At 36.7% G+C, this 18,496-nt stretch overlaps 1 protein-coding gene across 2 annotated transcripts in view; it reads left to right on the forward strand.

Moving 5' to 3' along the window:
- LOC126236567 (protein gustavus) overlaps positions 1-17,719 on the forward strand; it is a 343,635-nt gene extending 325,916 nt beyond the window's left edge. For both annotated transcript variants that reach the window (XM_049945975.1, XM_049945974.1), the window contains 4 exons: positions 123-308; positions 8,625-8,769; positions 14,371-14,529; positions 15,239-17,719. In XM_049945975.1, the coding sequence (XP_049801932.1) occupies positions 123-308; positions 8,625-8,769; positions 14,371-14,529; positions 15,239-15,378 (630 nt within the window). In that variant the 3' untranslated portion in view covers positions 15,379-17,719. The remainder of the gene's footprint in view (positions 1-122; positions 309-8,624; positions 8,770-14,370; positions 14,530-15,238) is intronic.
- The last annotated feature ends 777 nt before the right edge of the window (positions 17,720-18,496 follow it).

Consider the following 18,496-nt stretch of genomic DNA (forward strand, 5'->3'; position numbering starts at 1 on the left):
GCTATAAAGGTGTCAATAAAGAATTATAAATGCCACTGTGTTAATAAAAATAGTAAAAGTGTTAGGTAATCAGTTAAAAGTTCAGAGAGCTAAGTCAATGGTCTTCTTTCAATTTGTTACAGGATGATGACAAGCTGACATTCCACAGGCACCCTGTAGCTCAGAGTACAGACTGCATCAGAGGTAAAGTGGGACTCACAAAGGGCCTTCACGTCTGGGAGGTACACTGGTCTACCCGTCAGAGGGGAACACACGCTGTTGTTGGTGTTGCAACACAAGATGCGCCTCTACATTCTGTCGGCTACCAGGTAACAAACAGTGTTTCAGCAAACAAGGTGTGGGTAAGGATGCAGAAAATCTGTAACAACAAAATCTTCAACAACACATTATTTTTCTGGGAGTGTTTACACTTGATAACTTTGCTTCTGTGATTAATTAGACTTCGCTCATCAGTTACATTGACAAACTTAACCAGCTGTATAGCTACTACCCTCCATTCCAGTTAACTACCACTGAAAGGGTGTGATTTGTAGTTAAAGGCTCCCATTTTCTGACAATATAGGTTGTCACTCCGATCTTCATACAGTATGTGGAGTTCAGATGTAATTCCAACTTCACTATGTCTGTCTTAATGAAATACAGGGATAAATCACAAGAATGTAAGTGTCTGAAATTCTGTGTATCTGAGTAGGCAAATTCTATATTGCATTATTCTTACCTGAAGAGAAGCTGCCAATTCCATCAGTGCTGCGAGTTGTATAAATAATTGGACACTTTCCTGTATTAATGCTCTGGGAGTAACACAATCCATGGGTCTCATTTATTGGATGTCTCATTTTGCTAGCAACATTGATATTTCCCTATTAAGATTGATTTCAACATAGTGTTGAACTAATGTGCGCATTTTTAGTCAATAAGAAATATTCTGTATGTTTATCTAGTAAAATATCATTGGTTTGCAATTAAAGAAAGGCTCAGATATTTTCAGTTAATTTGGTAACTATTAAATACAAAATCTAAATGCCCTACCAAGCACATCCTCATTGAAATGCCACACTTCATTATAAAGTGTGCAACATACAGCAATGTTACAGAAGTGGGCATTAAAGTGAAAATGCGGTTGTAGAATGAGAGTATACATGTAAAAGAGTGCGTTCCCTAAAGTGTGAGAGTGACATGTTGCCTGAAGTAGCAGGCACTATGAAATGTCAGGTGGTGGTGAAATGAATTACTGATGCTGCCAAACTTACCTACCTCCGCCCCCTCCGCCCCCCTCCCACTGCTGTAACAAGTAACCAATGGTTTGTGTGAGCTGGTGGTTCCACACATGTTACCTTGCATTCAGTGGTCACTTGCTGAGAAAACTACATCAGCCACTATTTATAGTACATTCAATCTATATGCAGGGTTTGTCTGTAAAGTAAAAAGACTGGGCCTGGTAAAAATAATTTGATCCGATTGTTAAAATTATTCAAAATAATCTCCTTGGGCATTAATACAACACTGCCAGTGCGATTCTCTCACTGCAGAGGCTATCTGGAAGTCAGCTGCTGTAACCTCTTAAAGCACTTGGTAACGGCCTGTTGGATGGTGGGGTAATAGTTGGAATGGTGAACTTCCAGGTTACTCTAGAGCTATGGGAGCAGGAAGTCTGGTAAACTCATATTGGAGCTTTGTAGTGGTTGAGACTTAAGTTGTAAATTATGTTCAGGCCTGGTAAGCAGTCACAGCGAAGGTAGTGTGGGCTGGAGCATTGTTGTGGTAGACCTTTTAGTGATCGAAAATTCCCAGTCATTTCCGTTTGAATGAAGACCTCGAAAACTTCTTTGTAGAAAATGGTGTTGATGGTTCATCGCACAGGTACAAATTCTTTGTGGACCACTTCACCGTTGGCAAAGGATGAACATTGTCTTTCCTTGGGCTTTGATATTCCGGCTTTCTTGGGGATTGGGAAGTTCTGTGCCACAGAGCTTTGGCACTTCAGTTTTGGGGTCATACTAGAACATCAATTACTTATCACCTGTAATTATGATATCTAGAAAGTAAGTTAAAAAAGTATCTCCTTCAACATCTAGCAGTAAACGTCAATTCATAGTAATTTTTTGATCGTTACTTAACACTTATTGCACTAATTTTGCACAAACCTTCTCCATGCTTTGAAATAATTTTGCGATCCATTGCTTTGCACATGTTGAGGTCTTTGATAACTGATACTCTAAAACCACTGTCAGTCCCAGATAGCTTCCACTTTTACCACGTTTTCATCCAAACCACTTGCTGAAGGACATCTGGGTTGCTGCACGTCTTAAATGGTCTCCCGTATATTCTTGAATTCACTGAATGACCAGAAAATGTGGACCCTTCTGTGAAAGCCTCCTTAACCAAGTCAAGTGTCTTGTAAGTGGTTTGGTCCAGGTGAAAGCAACATTTAATTACGTAGTGCTGACCCTGCGAATGCTTCATTTTTTACATTTTCTGCCGTGATATTCCAAAACAAGCTTTTGCACCCTGCTTGATCCTCAGTCAGAGCTCACATGCAGCTGCCCCTCGTGTGTTCCTTAAGGTAGACTACCTACCACAAATCTCCCACGGGGGAGTGTGCTGCTGGTGACTGCAGTGCTGCACAGTAGCCAATCTCGTTGCTTTGTGGAAAAACACTGTTGATCAAAAGATGCATCACTGAGAGGAAAGTATAGCAATGTAAGCCATTTTATTTTACAATAAATATCTTAAAATTACAGTGTATCTAATCAGACAGACAATAATCATTATTCATAATTATTACTATGTCCACAGAAAGTGTAAGAAAATGATGATAAATGGTCTTTTGTTTAGGTTGATCCCTCATTAGATGATGATGGGAAAATGCACAAAAGAAGAGAGATTCAATTTTTGGCAAGCATTAAACTGAAATAATGGACAGCTAGTGCTAGGTGTGAATGTGACAACAGTGATGGGGAAGGAACTCTCCCAACCCATACAATTCTAGGCTAATTACTGTTTCAGGTGCAAGTAGACCAGATCAGTTGGGCTATAGAAGTCTTTTAAAAGGTGGTGATAAACCATTTCTTTGAACAACAAAATGCAAACCCTTACAGAATAATTGTTTTGAACTTTTTCAAACTATATAAAGCACAAGAAAATGACAGTGTGCCCATTGGTTAGCAACCATTCTAAACTTTATCCCTGCACTACCAAAAAGAGTTCATACGTGTGTATGTAGATAACCATGAAAGAAATATTGCTTAAGTAATGTGAGACAAGCATCTGCAAGATGTTATGTGTACAATTAAACGAAGTGCTTGTTTTCAGGAGGTGGCAGTGAGAAACTCTGGCGTAGATACTATGGGTCCTGATTCTCTTACTGTGTTCTTGGCCAGCACAAGTGATGTGGCTAGAAATGAGACTAGAAAACTTAAGCGCTCTCTTGGTGAAACACAGTATTGTCTACCAGATGCTAATGTCATAGTTTTCTCAGTGTGTTACCGGCATGACCTACCTATGTGGTAAAATGTCAGTGCACAAGTAGAAAACATAAATGAAGCCATTCTTAAATTTGTGAGAAAGAAACAAATGTGTTAGTTGTTTACATAAGTAGGAGGTAGATTCCATACAACAGAGTTACTGATCAAGCTGAAGTTTGGCCCCTTCAGAGTGATCATGACCAGGACCATACTAAAATACTTTTTTTTCATGCTAAGTGTTAAGACTGACTGTATCCATGAAAATACGACCCTACTCCTTCTGAACATGCAGTCATTAGGAAACAGTCCTGGAGTTCGAGATATTCTTAGAACCACTCATTATGAAATATTGTCTCTGAATGAACCCTGGCTTAAGGAAGAGGAATGTAACTTACACATTCCAACCTGCTATACAAAGCCTTGCTGGTTAGTATAGATCACAGAAGATAGATGGTGGTGGTATAGCAGTGTTAGTTAAAGAACAGTTGTCACCAAAAGCCAAAGTAATAGATATGAAAAACTTAACAGCAGAAGGAACGTGGAAGCTGCTGCTGTTCAGTTCCCTGACTGAAGGACAGTATATAGACACTATAATCACTTTGCAGAGATCCTGGAGTGCATGGAAAAATCTATTGTAACTTAAATGAGACACACAATACTAATAATTAGTAATATTAATGTGTGTTAGTGAAAAATTCTAACACTAGATTCTTTCTAGATTCTCTAATGTCGCACAACTTCTACTGCCTGAGTGCTAAACCTACTAGATAATGTCATAAATACTTCTAAACATCAGACCTTGCTATTTTACCATGATGATGACCTACTCCTAAAACTGCCTGGAGTTGAAAATATTCAGAAACATGAGGCTGAATCCAGGGTAGTGAGACTACTGCATGATATACACACAACAAGCCTCTGATATAAACTGCAGGATACTGACTGGAGCTTCAGTGTCAATGGTTTCAGTCCTCTTGTGAAGCATATGAAAATTTCTTACATACTGTAGTAGCCATCTTTAATAATTACTGTCCTACTTTCTGTACCAAAAGGACTTGTTAAATAAAAAAAAACCTTTGAAACTAACCACCACAGTAATGGTAAATTTGAATGAAAATCTCTCCCACCTCAGGATATAGTTGATGTAGTAGCAGTAACTCAAACTGAAGATTATGGCCTCTCCAACTTAATTGTGAAACAAATTATAGAAATAATAGACGGAGACTACAAAGGATTTGGAAGAGCAGCTGAATGGAATGGACAGTGTCTTGAAAGTTGGATATAGGATAAACATCAACAAAAGCAAAATGAGGATAATGGAATGTAGTCAAATTATATCAGATGATGCTGCGGGAATTGCATTAGGAAGTGAGACACTTTAAAGTAGTGGATGAGTTTTGCTATTTGGGAAGAAAAAAACTGATGAAGATCGAAGTAGAGGATATAAAATCTAGACTGACAATGGCAAGGAAAGTGTTTCTGAAGAAGAGAAATTTGTTAACATAGAGTATAGAGTTAAGTGTCAGTCATTTCTGAATGCATTTGTATGGAGTGTAGCCATGTATGAAAGTGAAACATGGATGATATAGTTTGGACAAGAAGAGAATAGAAGCTTTCGAAATGTGGTGCTACAGAAGACTGCTGGAGGTTAGATGGGTAGAACACACAACTAATGGAGGTACTGAATGGAATTGGGGAAAATAGTAATTTGTGACAAAATTTCACTAGAAATCTTTGTGAAATAATGCCACAGTAATTATATCACAATCAATATTTTAGGCATTCTGTGGCAGGAAAGAACAGCTGCCTCACTTACCTTTAGACTATGAGAAGAAAATATGATACAAAAATAAAACTGGTAAATAATTTGCTTTACTTACACAGAAAAGAAATAATACACATATTCAAACTTCATAGCCTCTGTATTTGATGGCCAGACATTAAGTTGATTTGGTGACAAGTACACAAACAGCAGAATGCAAAAACTTGCATTGGGTCAGAGAGGTGGTGATGCTGGCATGCCAGTAGTCACATCATTTCAAACACTTGGTGCCATGATCCCCATTTGGGGATTTGTCTTCGTAATGGAAGTTTTGCAATTCTAATAATGCTGGCAGGGAATGCTACCATTTCCCACTACTGTCCAGACATTGGTTGAGCACTTGCATTGAAGTTTCATCAGTTGTTAAACAAGTGAATCGTATACTTTTATTTCTGTGAGGAAGCTAAATTTTTCATCATTACGAAGTTGCACATTTTCAAAACGGCGTAAGTATTATTATTATTATTATGTAAATAACTTGAAATGTCTGTGTACAGGCATGTTTTGAAATGGTTTGAGATGACGATCGATCATTTATTTCAAAACTTCTTCATTTCTGCATGCCACATGTCCGATCTTCGATCACCATTTGGGCCTCATGGCAATTTCCATGTAAAACTTCATTTTGCTTTTCATTTTGCTTTTATTTGCTCCTCAGGCACAATGAGTCACTATGAAGCACTTTGTATGAGGGGAAATTGAAGAAATTGTAAATGACCCAAACTTCATGGCTTCTTTTGGTGATGGTAGTGATGTGAATGAGACAATTGACATTATCGAGGTCCCTCCAGATAGTACAGATGAGATGTTTGACGGTGAAGATAGAACAGTATTTTCAAATATGTTTTCATTGCTATCTGGCATGCCAGGTTCCTTGGAAATTCATGATAATGGAGAAAAGGAAACTTAGTAACATGTAGGCTAATGAAAGAAGAAACTGAAAGCTATTATCACTTCTAATTGGACAACAGAAGTTGCGATTTAGTCAAGAACCTATCCTGATAAAGCAGAAATTGAACAGCGAAAATCCAATTTGGTAGCAGCACTAAAAGGAATATCTGCTGTTGAATGCTTCGAAGAATTTTTTGATGAATAGGTATTGAACTTGATTGTCAGTGAAAGTTAGATCTGCTACACAGAACAATAATAACAGCTGTGAGTTATCCAATGGATGCATAAAAAAAATTCATAGGTATACTCCACTTCTCTGGATACCATGCTCTTTCACAGGAAAAGCTATACTGCAATGAAGATGACTTACATATAAGGTGTGTAAGACAGTGTATGAATCGCAATAGATATCTGGAAATAAAGTGCTACCTCCATTTCAATGTTAACACACCTCTGAACAGAATTCCACCTGATGAAAGGGATGAACTAGTTTTCCCAGACAGCCTGAGCATTGAAGAGCAAATGGTACAATATTATGGACACCATTACCTGAAACAGTTCATTTGCAGGAAACCAGTGAAATTTGGATTCAAACAGTGGGCCATGTGCTGTTCGCAGAGCGGTTTCTGTTACCATACGGCAGTCTATGAAGGAGAATCGAAGGTTACAGGTGATGTTTCAGTTCTGGGACTTCGTGGATCAGTTGTGTTGAATGTGATTTCTTTTCTGCAGACTCCTGAACTTCAAAAATATATTTTGATAACTTTTTCACAAGCTTCCATTTGATGAAGAGCTCTTGGAAATGAGAGTAAGGGCAACTGGAACCGCCCGAATGAACCAAATGAGTAATTGTTAAATAGAATCTGAGAACAGCATGCAGAGGAAACGAAGAGGAGCATATGACTATAGATTGGACAAAAATATGGAGATAATGGCAGTAATGTGGAAGTATAATTATTGTGTAAATCTCCTGTCAAACCATGATGGTGTAACCAGTGAGACAAGTAGAGCTGGAGGAAAGCTGAGAACAAAGAAGTGTAAGTTCCATAGTCAAGAACGATTTCAGAATATAACAATCGTATGGGAGGAGTGGACAGACTGGACTGAAATATGCAGAAATATCGTGTGAGAATTAGAGGTAAGAAATGGCACTTCCCATTGTTCACCAATGCATTGGATATAGTGTTGGTCAGCATACACGTCATCTACTGCCTCTCGACTGAAAATATTCAAATTCTTCAATTCCGTAGGATGGTGGCAAGGGAATACCTTGTTCAGTCATCAGCTGCTTCTGATCTGAAAAGGGTAAGACGTCCATCAAACCCAAAATCATCCCTTTTGTGTGTTCCAATGGCATTCAGGACTTCTGGAAATGGACATGTGATTGAATGCACAACACTTGGGGAAATAAAGAAAATGTGCAATTTGCAAGAAATATGTGAGGAAACAGTGTTCTGTGTGCAATTTGGGACTCCATATTGTTTGTTTTTGGTGTCTGGCACACAAAATAAAAGAATTCAAAAAGTGGCATGTGCCATGATCCTCATTTGGGATCAATTAAAATAAATAATTTATTTCAAGGTTATTGCATTTCTTGTTCTATATTCCTTTTCTTCGTCTGTCAATCGGGCAACACCGAAATAAATGTAGGTTGAAGAAAAAATAATTGGTACTTAATGAGTTAACGCAAAACAATGAAGCCAAATGTTCTTCAGCTTAATTACGTGTTGATTTCACATCCTGCAACACTTGTAGTGTACAGTAAGTTGGAGCACAGCTCAACTAGTAAATGAGGAATAGTAGGTAGTCAGGTAAGGAGAAGCTTGTAATGTCAAAGCTCTTCGTTCCTCAGTGTTTATTTGATCAAATAAACCATCAGTTGTGCTATAGGCAGCACATAGCATTGCTTTATTTAAATATTACAGACCTTTATATGAACTCCAAGCAAAGACTTCAGAATAGAGTACCACACGTGCTCACAACAGCTCAGTCGTAATTTCCTATGTTTGTGCTCCCCTACCCTAGATACACAGTGAGGCCAGTACTTCCTCAGTATCCAAATTCTAATCTGAGCTATGCCGCTTTTGGTTCTTGTGGCATCTGTTGTTGTTGTTGTTGTTGTTGTTTGTGATGTAATTTTCTTTAAATTAGTATTCCTGACTTTAAACCCATGACATAACTCCAGAAATCTCAATTATAAATGTTTACAACCACCTCTGTATGTCTCCATATCTTTGTTCGCAGTAACTTTGCAGACTGCGTAACATTGGTTTATTTTGTCTAAGAATGTTTGAATAGAGAAAATAAAAAAGTTAAATCAAGTGAACTAGATAAAGTTTATTTAGTCCAAATTTTGCATATTAATTTTAATTTTCTGATACTTCAAAAATTCTTTTCTACAACATAATGGAGTGAAAGTGTCGACTAATAACTTATTTTATTTTTAGAGCCTGGTTGGTAGCAATGATCAATCATGGGGATGGGACCTTGGTCGCAATAAACTTTACCATGATTCAAAGAACAATGCTGGAGTGACATATCCAGCGTTGCTAAAGCCTGACGAAACATTCATCGTCCCAGATAAATTCCTAGGTAAGTTGGGTTCTTGGTATTAATGCAGTTAAGTCCGTTATGATCCTTCATATTTAGTCAGATGAAAATCAGTGATCAAACAAGGCAGCATTGAAATATTGGCAATATTGTAATTGACAGGTTGAACACCACCTGAAAGTGTTTCTTTTACAGTATCAATAAAGTAAAAAATGCTTGTGAGATACCAACAACCATTACAGTAGTACTGACCAGTACTATTGCCATTTTGCTTAGCGTTAGCTAGTTCTGCTTAGTGAGAAGTGCTGGGGCAGCAATTCTATTTGGTTTGTATAGGACCTTAAACCATACATAAGAATTGCAAAAACTATAAAATGGAAGGCTTCTCATTTTGCAGTTTCTGATTGGGGGAAAAGCATAATTCTACCACTGTTTAAAAATGTAAGTTGCAACATACCAGATACCTCTACAAATATGCCCTCAGTGGAATCTGGCTGAAAAAGTGGGCATTGAAAGTAGATGTTGTCTGGTGTATTCTACAAGAAGATTATAGTTCAAACACTTAACTTGCACTCAGATGTTCAATCACGTACGTTTTATGGTCAGATAGTCTCATGTATTTAAATTACGCACAGATAAATGCATAGCAACATACTACTCAATTGATTGTGTAATGTGATTGTTACAGTGCAGTAACTTAACACTTGAATAAGTATTCACAGAAGTTCTCCTGTGACAAACAAATAATTAAGTCACAAATTAAAAATCTTAAATCACTGTCTTTCAGATCCAATATTCAAATATGTACAAACACCATGTGCAGAGTGGTTAACATTGTTCTTAACCTGATCATGTTGTCGCCTTGAGTATAGTTAAAGTTTGACACGATATATAAGAATCACTTCATTCACTGTCAAATTGGTCATCTAAACAGTCAAATCATTGAACAAACTCCTGGATACAAAATTTAGATAAAACACCGTACATTTTATGACTTGTAACTTGCACTAACTTGTCTGCAGTACATTACATCCAGACTGGTGTAAACTGGCTTCCAGTGTGCCTTTTTGTATAAGTGTTCAATATTTAAAACTTAAGTTAGATGATGTCATTCAGTGAATTTTCTTAAATGCAATTGAAAAAACACATTTCAGGGTAATTGAATAGTAAATACAGGTTAGTTTTAAAAAGAACTTCTAGGTATAGTAATAGTTACTATGGGATTAAGCTGAGTTTGCCTCTGTGTGGGATTCTGTTTCAGCAACTTTTTCGTAACAAACATTTGGGGTCATTTTGATGTTAAATTTGCAATAGAAGTACGGTAAAACATAACAAGAACTTCATAGTTCCCACAAAATAATGTCTATACTTCATGTGACTTATAAAAATTCCTAAAACCTGTGCCAGTCATAAAACTGTCAAAAGCTTTTTAAACTACCTCACAGTTCTTTTTAAAACTTAGATGGTAAACATTGACTTCTGATCCTGTGTCCCTTAATGCATGGTTGTTTCCCTCCTCACCTTTATAGTGAATTTTGTAATCAAGGTGTAGTTACTAGATGAACCTCTCTACCTTCTATGCTCTGAAACCTATAATTTACAGTTCACTATGTATGATCAGTAAGGAATTTTTGTAATGGGAAGTCTTGGTCTAATAGAAAAAAAATTAGGAGTAAAGGCAAGCACTTACCATATAGTTGTAGTCTTTGACAAGCACATAAACAAGACAGTGAGAACATTGCTAGCTTTGTGATGACTCTTATTTCGATGTAGAGTACTCATACATTCACGCTTGCTGCCACTCGAATGGGACTACATGGTGCTGGCTAAATACACTGTCAGAATTGCAGTTTTCCAGCTTGACAGTGGTGTTGGGTTTTGTGTGGTGGAATAGTCAGGGGGAGAAAGGAGGCAGGCAGTGGGAGGAATGGTTGGCGATGGGTAGATTACTACTGGAAGGGAGATGCTGCAGGTTCACAGTGTGAGAATGTAACATCAGTGCCAGCATTGGTTAGTCCCTGTATCCAACTACTAAAGTCCATTGACTTGCTACTATTGAAAACTACCTCCCCCAATTGTTCTAAAGACTCCAAACTTATTCCTTACACATCTATCTACATCCTCACACAGTACTACTAATCCTAAAAGGGAAAGACCTGCAAACAATGTGCAGCATGGCCATGGGCACCTGCATGGTACCCTCCTAAGCTAACTCTTTTATGAACCATTTAGAGAGAACCTCTGTAGGAATCCACAACACCAAACCCTTTGTATGACTCAGGTTAATCATTGATATTGTTAAGATCTGGATCCAGGGGCAAGACACCCAATCCTCATTCCTCCACAATCTTCTGTACCATTAGCTTCACCTGGTCCTCTTCATTCTGACAAGCCACCTTCCTAGACATTCCCCTTCATCCCTATGATAGCTCCATCCCATCTCTAGCCATATCAGTCCCACCCTTCATCAACAGTACCTGCATTTTGATAGACAGGATCACTTCCATGCCAAAAGATGACTCCTATATAGTCTGGCCACCTGTGGGCAGTGAATCTGCAGTGACATGTCATATATTAGCACTGCTGGAATTGCTGCACACAACAAACTAAATGGCTGCTGCCAAACTGTGGCGAATAGTAGAATGAACCGCCCAGTGACTGAACACATTGCTGAGCTTAATGTGCTAGATTCCAGTGTCTGCTTCATGACCCATGACATCTGTAACCTTCCTCCAACACCAATGTCCTTGAACAATGAATGTGGAAGTTGTGGAAAGATGTTCATTCCCTTAGTCCTCCTCGATTCACTTGCATGGAACTCTCAGCCGATAGTGTGCATGCTGCATTCCTGTCAGGATTCTCCCTCGTTACCTCTGCCAGTTTGGTTGCTGTCACACCCTCCCCCTTAAAAATTGTATTCTCTTTCTTTCATGTTATTTATATTATTGGTTGTTCATGTATGTCTAATTTCATTACCCACTTAGCGAATTAGTACATATATCAGTTGTAACCTAAACATTGTCAGCAGTCTCATTCGGTTCCTTTATGTGCGATAGTGCCATGCTGTCCATTTTCTCCTGGTTTTGTGAAACACATCCACTGTGGGCACGTATCTTCCCAAACAATAGCTTTTTCCACTATTATTGTTATTATTATTTTGCCCTTTTTAGTGCCTATGTAAAATACTTTTTCAGACCTTCCAAATATATTTTCTTTTCTTTAGATAGCTCCTAATTTTTGAGCATGAGAATTTTGAAGTAAAGTTGCTTTTCACATTTGTCAGTACATTTGAGGGGTAACCATATGTATTCTAAAAAAATGTTTTGTCATTATTCATTGTTGTGCATTACACAATCAAATTCTTGTTTTTAGGCATTTTGAAGTATTTAAACAGTCTCACATTATTACATTCCCCTATATATTCAGTCTTACAAAGGTCAAGACAGTCTACATCTCTCTGAAGCTCCATTTGTCTCAATAAAGTAATTACAATAATAGTATTGGTATAAAAGCTATTCCTATCTTAACCTTCTCGTTTGATATTTATCACTAATTATTCCGTCATTGTCTGGGAAGGAATAAACTGCATCCATTTTCACAAGTTATATTTTGAAAGAAAAATGTCATTATTTTGTCAGTTACAGTATTTTAACATGTTGTTATTAGGTAACTTATGATGAAAAAATAAAGGGGGTTGATTGGTTGTACAATATTACAAACACAGATATGTTGGATTTCAGGTGCTGCTAGTGCTTGGTACATTTTGCTGTGTTGAATCTGTCACTCACCTTTATATTATTTTTGAATATATATGTTTACCTTTATGAATTATTCTGGTGGTCCAGCTACTTAGTCCCACAGCAGTGTACAAACTTTCTCTTGTTCTGAACTTTGGCGCTGAAATAAAAGATCATGACAACTACTTTGAGCTAAGAAATGAACTTTTTTCAAGTTTTACTTCTCTGTATTTTACATTTTCCTCTCTCATGACAGCAAATACTCTAATCTTAGCTTGAAATAATCTAAACTTTCAATGCTATATTGGACATGTGACCCATACCTCGTACATAAAAGTTCCAACCTTTAATATCAGAAAGTGGTTCATTTGTTTTGGGTCCCTGTTGACATTGTTGGTGGCCCTTCTTTTACACCAAGCCATCCATGACACCAGCAACTCAGTGTGTCAAAGCATATCTATGTTCTCGTGCAGCACATGAATGGTGCTCATTCTCTGATGACTCGCTTCTGTCCTCGTCAGTATTGCTCATGCACACTGTATGAGCACGACTGGGGTGCACAGTTTCTGCTCCTTTTTTCTAAACTACTAAACATATATCAGCAATCATGAGTATCTTTAGCGGGTACAAATATTAATAGTGATCTAGGGTATTAAATAAAATGCTGTTACACTAAACTTTTTTGTCTGTCTGTTCAGTACAAATATTGCAATTGATTCTGAAGTAACTTCAGAATGAGCTAGATACTTGAAACTTTAAACTTAGCTGACAACTGGATAACAGTGCAATATTAACTTGTGTGTGTGTGTGGAGGAGGGTACTTCATTGTGGTAAGAACGATTGCTGCTATGTCCAAGTGGGGTGAGATCAGTTTTGTAATTTTGGTAATGTAATCATAGGAGGAAGCAATGTACTGGTTGACTTGGGTGGAGAAAAACTGAAATAACCCTTGCAGCTTACTATATGGCTCTGTTGTAATCTCATCAGAATGTTTTGAATTGATTGAAAAGTTTGGTACTTGTGAGTCTAAAAAGCAGAAAGCAATTATTTAAATAAAATCTTTTTAGTATAACATGTTTTAAAAGTGGACTAAAATGCATGACATAATATCTCCTAGTTCCATACAAATTCCCAACCCCATACAGATAGGCCTAACATTTGTGCTTGTGAATTTATTGTAGCTATGAAGATACTTGTAGAATTTGAAGTGAACAAAGTGGGGCACATGCGATACATAATTGACCCAAAAATAATTCACATCCTTATTATCTACTGTATGCACCCCATGTTTTACAATCCAAGTTCCAAAAGTATTTTCATAGCTACTGGAAAAATTGCAAGCAAAAATTTTTAGGACTAGCTGTATGGGGGTTACAAATCCATATGGGTCTAAAAGACATTTTGGTTCGAAGTCAATTTTAAACATGCACATCAAAATTTTTTATTAAAATAAATATTTATAGTGCATTTGTGACATGATAAATTTCAGAATTCCCACTATAGTAAGTTATGTAAACATGTCGTTAGCAAAAGAACAAAGTGGCCACACTTCAGTAATCATAAATCAACAAAATATGAACTGTGCCATATTATTCCAAGATAACTGTAGGGTCCACATGACAATTAGAGAAATAAATGTCGCGAGGGTTTAACTTCACTTGCAACAATATCTAACAGTTGTTCAGGGTAGCAAATGACCAAATGATAGAATAAGCTACAAAATGTGGTTTTCAATCAACATAGGCATTACCTTGTTCTATTTCTATAAATTTTGTTGTTAATTTGTACCTCAACTTATTCAGAAACGAAGGAAAGAATGGCCATATGTGTAAAAAGTAATTTATAGTGGATATTTTTTATGATTTTTACATGTGAGAGAATGTGACTCGAGTCTTCAATGTTGCAGTGGTGTTGGACATGGATGATGGCACTCTCTCATTCGTCGTTGATGGCCAGTATTTGGGTGTGGCATTCAGGGGACTGAGGGGCCGCAAACTGTATCCAATTGTGAGTGCTGTTTGGGGTCACTGTGAAATCACCATGAAGTACATCGGTGGACTCGATCGTAAGTGTATTAAGTTTTCTGGTATGCCCTGTACCGTATGAGAAAAATTTTGAAAATTAGTGAATAAGGAATTTATAGGAGGAAAGGCAGTTCTAAATGCCATATCACATGCTTTGAACTTCAGTTTACAAAAATGAATATATGTAATTTAACTACTTGTCACTTCACATCTTCTGTGATTTAACAAATAATATGAAGGTCACCTACTGCATTGCTAGTTAGAATATGAGTTACACAGTGCAGGATAGTTACCAGTGATTAAAAGTAATCAAAGAAAAGAAACTAATCGCCAAACTCTCAGGTTTAAACAAACCAGGGGAGTAATCCCATGGAACTTAACCTTCATAACAAAAACCAAAATATTTACTTATTCACCGTATTAGATATAGAGGCATTGTGTCAAGAGTGCCAGTAATTTAAATACAGGGTGAAGGTGTGATTATGAATTTGGACTTTTTAAGAAACTTGCTGAAGTTTCCACCAATAAGTTTTTCGAAAATAGTTAAGAACTGATATTTCTGTCATAATACTGGTAGTCATTCATAGAGATTTGTCAGTGTTAATCAAATAATGTCACATTTTGAAATGTTATTCACAGATAAAACATGTCAAAGGGTGTAAAACCAATTCTGTGAAAATTGCTTACATTCTTAAATATTTAAAGTGTTGCCTTGCTGTTAATTTCTGATAATTCGTATTTAAATTACAGCTGAACCATTGCCACTGATGGATTTGTGTCGACGTGTGATAAGGCAGCGTGTGGGAAAACACCAGTTGGAGGAGCGTATTGCACAGCTGAATCTTCCACATGCTTTGCAGGTTTACCTACTCTACAAGGACCGCAGATAACAGGCCCACAGCTGTGTAGCCTAGATGCAAGACCTCTTGTACACCTCCTTTCATGACAACTACTGGTGCAGTGCATTTCTGCTGTATCACATCGCATTGCATCACCTCGCACTGTGTGCGTGCTGGTTGTTCCCTCCTCATATAATGACAGCTGCATGCCACCTGGAGGATGCAGGACTAACTTTCCTCTTCATTATAGGGTGGTTTTGACAGTTCTCATGTTAATAATAAAATAAAAAGTAATATGAAGACTTCGTAATGTGGTATAATTTAATTTGGTGGCAATTTTTTAATTGCACTGACAAGTGTGCAGACATTTTTTATTAACCAGTGCCCATTCAAGACCTCGAATTTGTAGTGGAGTGCCTGTGTATGTTTGAATTCAGTGTCTTCATTAAGAAGCTGGAGTGATTTTACTTAAGTTTTAGCATTGATGTATTTATGTCTGAAGCCATAGGACTTGAACGGTAGAATTCTTGTGCGTCTGTTGAGAGAAAGCTCACTTTGGAAGATTATTCTGTGTATAAGTGGTATAACGAAATGGTGTCCTTAATTCATTTAAGTTAAGTTAGTTAGATAAATGATTTAGACTGCATTATTGTCACAAGTTGTTCTCTAAATATAATGTAAATCGTCCACTGATAAGTTGGTTCTCCTTTTATATTAAAAGGTATTTGTATCATAAAGCAGAAGTCAAATGAGCATTTTATTTTAATCAAAATTAATGGGTGCAATATGTGAAACTTGGGAATTGGCCCATTACTTGTGTCTGTGGAGGAGTTATGGAATCTGTACCACAAGATTTGCTCATACGGCATACACATACACACACAGGGAATGAAAAGTATCATTGTATGTAACTGGTGAGGCATATGGGGCATAGAACACTTCATTGGTGCAGAGTGGATGATACTTGAATCTGTTGCTTCTCATTGCTGGCCATGAGAAAATTTAGATTTTGTTAAAGTAAAGAAAATAATGCTTCATTGTCAGAGCTGTTGGTTCTTTCTTGTAGTAGTTGTTATTAATTAATTTGTTTTATAAATTTTTATGTAAATATTTTTTTATTGTGACTGATAAGTGCTGATGCAAAGTTTTACTAGACTGGTGACACTGAAGCATTAATATGTAAAAAAAAAAGAAAAACCACGTTCACCACAGTTATTATGGGACATTCATTACCCTCTCTACTTTGGCAATTATTTGGCTTTCAATAGGTCTTTTCAATAGGCTATGTTCCTAATTTTTTTAAATAAAAAAATTGTAATTTTTGTGTGAATGACCATGCATCAATGTGGGTAGTTTCATATTTTCTCATCTGTGTTACCAACACCAAGGTGTCCTTTCATGTTTTGGCTTCTTAAGTTTAAAAGTGTTTGCATGTAAAAAATTAAAGGGAATTAATTGAGTTGATTTATATGTAATCACATTATTATAACTTGAGAATAATTAGCTGCAATTCAGTTGTTTCAAAGAACACAAGATTTACATCTCCCTGAGTTTCCTGTTGACTGCCAGATGCTGGTAAGTTTGAGGAGTGACCACCTGTGTTGATGTGGAGTAGAAACTCAGATTCATTGTACCATCCATTCTTAGCACACTAATTTTTGTAATTTGCTGTGAAAATCCATGAAATTTAGTGAAAGAAAGAAAAAAAATTTGATTCATTAGCCTTAAAACAAACAATTGTTACCTTTTAAAATTATCCATCAACTTTGAATACCCTTGAGCAGTTGTACAACAGTTCCGTTTTGCTCTGTTTGTTTGTCAGTTTCCATGAAGCTTGGCATATAACCAACTTGTCCTCACAAATATCAAAGTTTTGGATGTTAAGAACCCTCTCTTCCTATGCAAAAAGGGATTTCATTAATGTTTTTAACTGTTCGTTCGTGTTTTATAAAGAATGCACCGTCTGAAAATCAGTGTCTATTCATGCAATCTCTGCACATTGTATTTCATTTAGCAGTGGAAAAATATGTGTGTACTAAGTGTTAGATTTCTGTTCTATGACTATGAAATACTTGTAGCTGATAGCACTTGTGAAATGAGGAGAATAAGAATGTTATGTAAAAGATTAAGGATTTTTCATTACTTTTTACACCATTATCCTTAGCTACAATATTTCTCATTTTTTCGGTTGACCATATATGAGAGTCAGTATTAAACTGATTTGTCTGAAACACATGTTACAAATTCCAGGAGAGCATTTTTGTGATCAGTTGGAAAGATCAAATACAATGTACAATATTAAAAAGTTTTTAATTTAAAAAGTGTTTATCAGCAACTGTTTGGGCAACTGTGTATTATGAGTTTGAAAACAATAAAGTTTTATTGAGATAAATTCTTCTCACATAAGTTATTTAAAGTGCAGTCACTTGGTTGTTAAACTTAAGACATGCTTTAAAATTATATTGGGTGGGTGGAGTGGGACACACACAACAGAAAGAGGTTAAATCTGCAATATAATGCTTACATTTTTAATCTTTGTTTTGCATTAACAATCAGGGGCAATGCAATGTGAGAATTTATGGAATCATATTGTTTGATTGCATCAGCTGAACACACTAAACAGAATCAATCCTTTGGTACTTTGCTGAACGTACCACTTCAGTTATATTCATATAGACTTTGTATACAAGGTGTGTGATAAATGCCCGCCAAGTTTGGAAACATAGGTCTTTCACACACAAATTTGTGAAACATTTCAGTCTTGAACCGAAGTTTAAATCATTATATAAACCAGCAACTCCCCCCACTCTCCTCCCCCCTCAAACCACACAGTCACTGTTACAGGTGAAACAGGTAGGAAAGTGGCAGTACAGAGGAGTAAAAGATACCTGAAAGTACCTCAGTAAAGTGACAGTATAAGGAGAGTGGTAGTATCTCATGGGATAACACTTAAGTTTCTAATTAAAAAAGATGAGCTGTTATGGAATGTGGAAATTGAAAGCACACATGGGAAGTGAATAGGGTGCAGAGGCCATAGTAAAAATTTGTGTTAGTTGTAGCTAGTTTAAGGAACTAAAAGGGACATGACTTGAACGAATTGAGAGAATGGAATGGGCTCCATTTACATTAGTTAGACTCAAGAAGACTTAATTTTCTGTTAAATTTGATA

The sequence above is a fragment of the Schistocerca nitens genome, chromosome 2 (assembly GCF_023898315.1).
Source record: "Schistocerca nitens isolate TAMUIC-IGC-003100 chromosome 2, iqSchNite1.1, whole genome shotgun sequence".
Taxonomy (NCBI): domain Eukaryota; kingdom Metazoa; phylum Arthropoda; class Insecta; order Orthoptera; family Acrididae; genus Schistocerca; species Schistocerca nitens.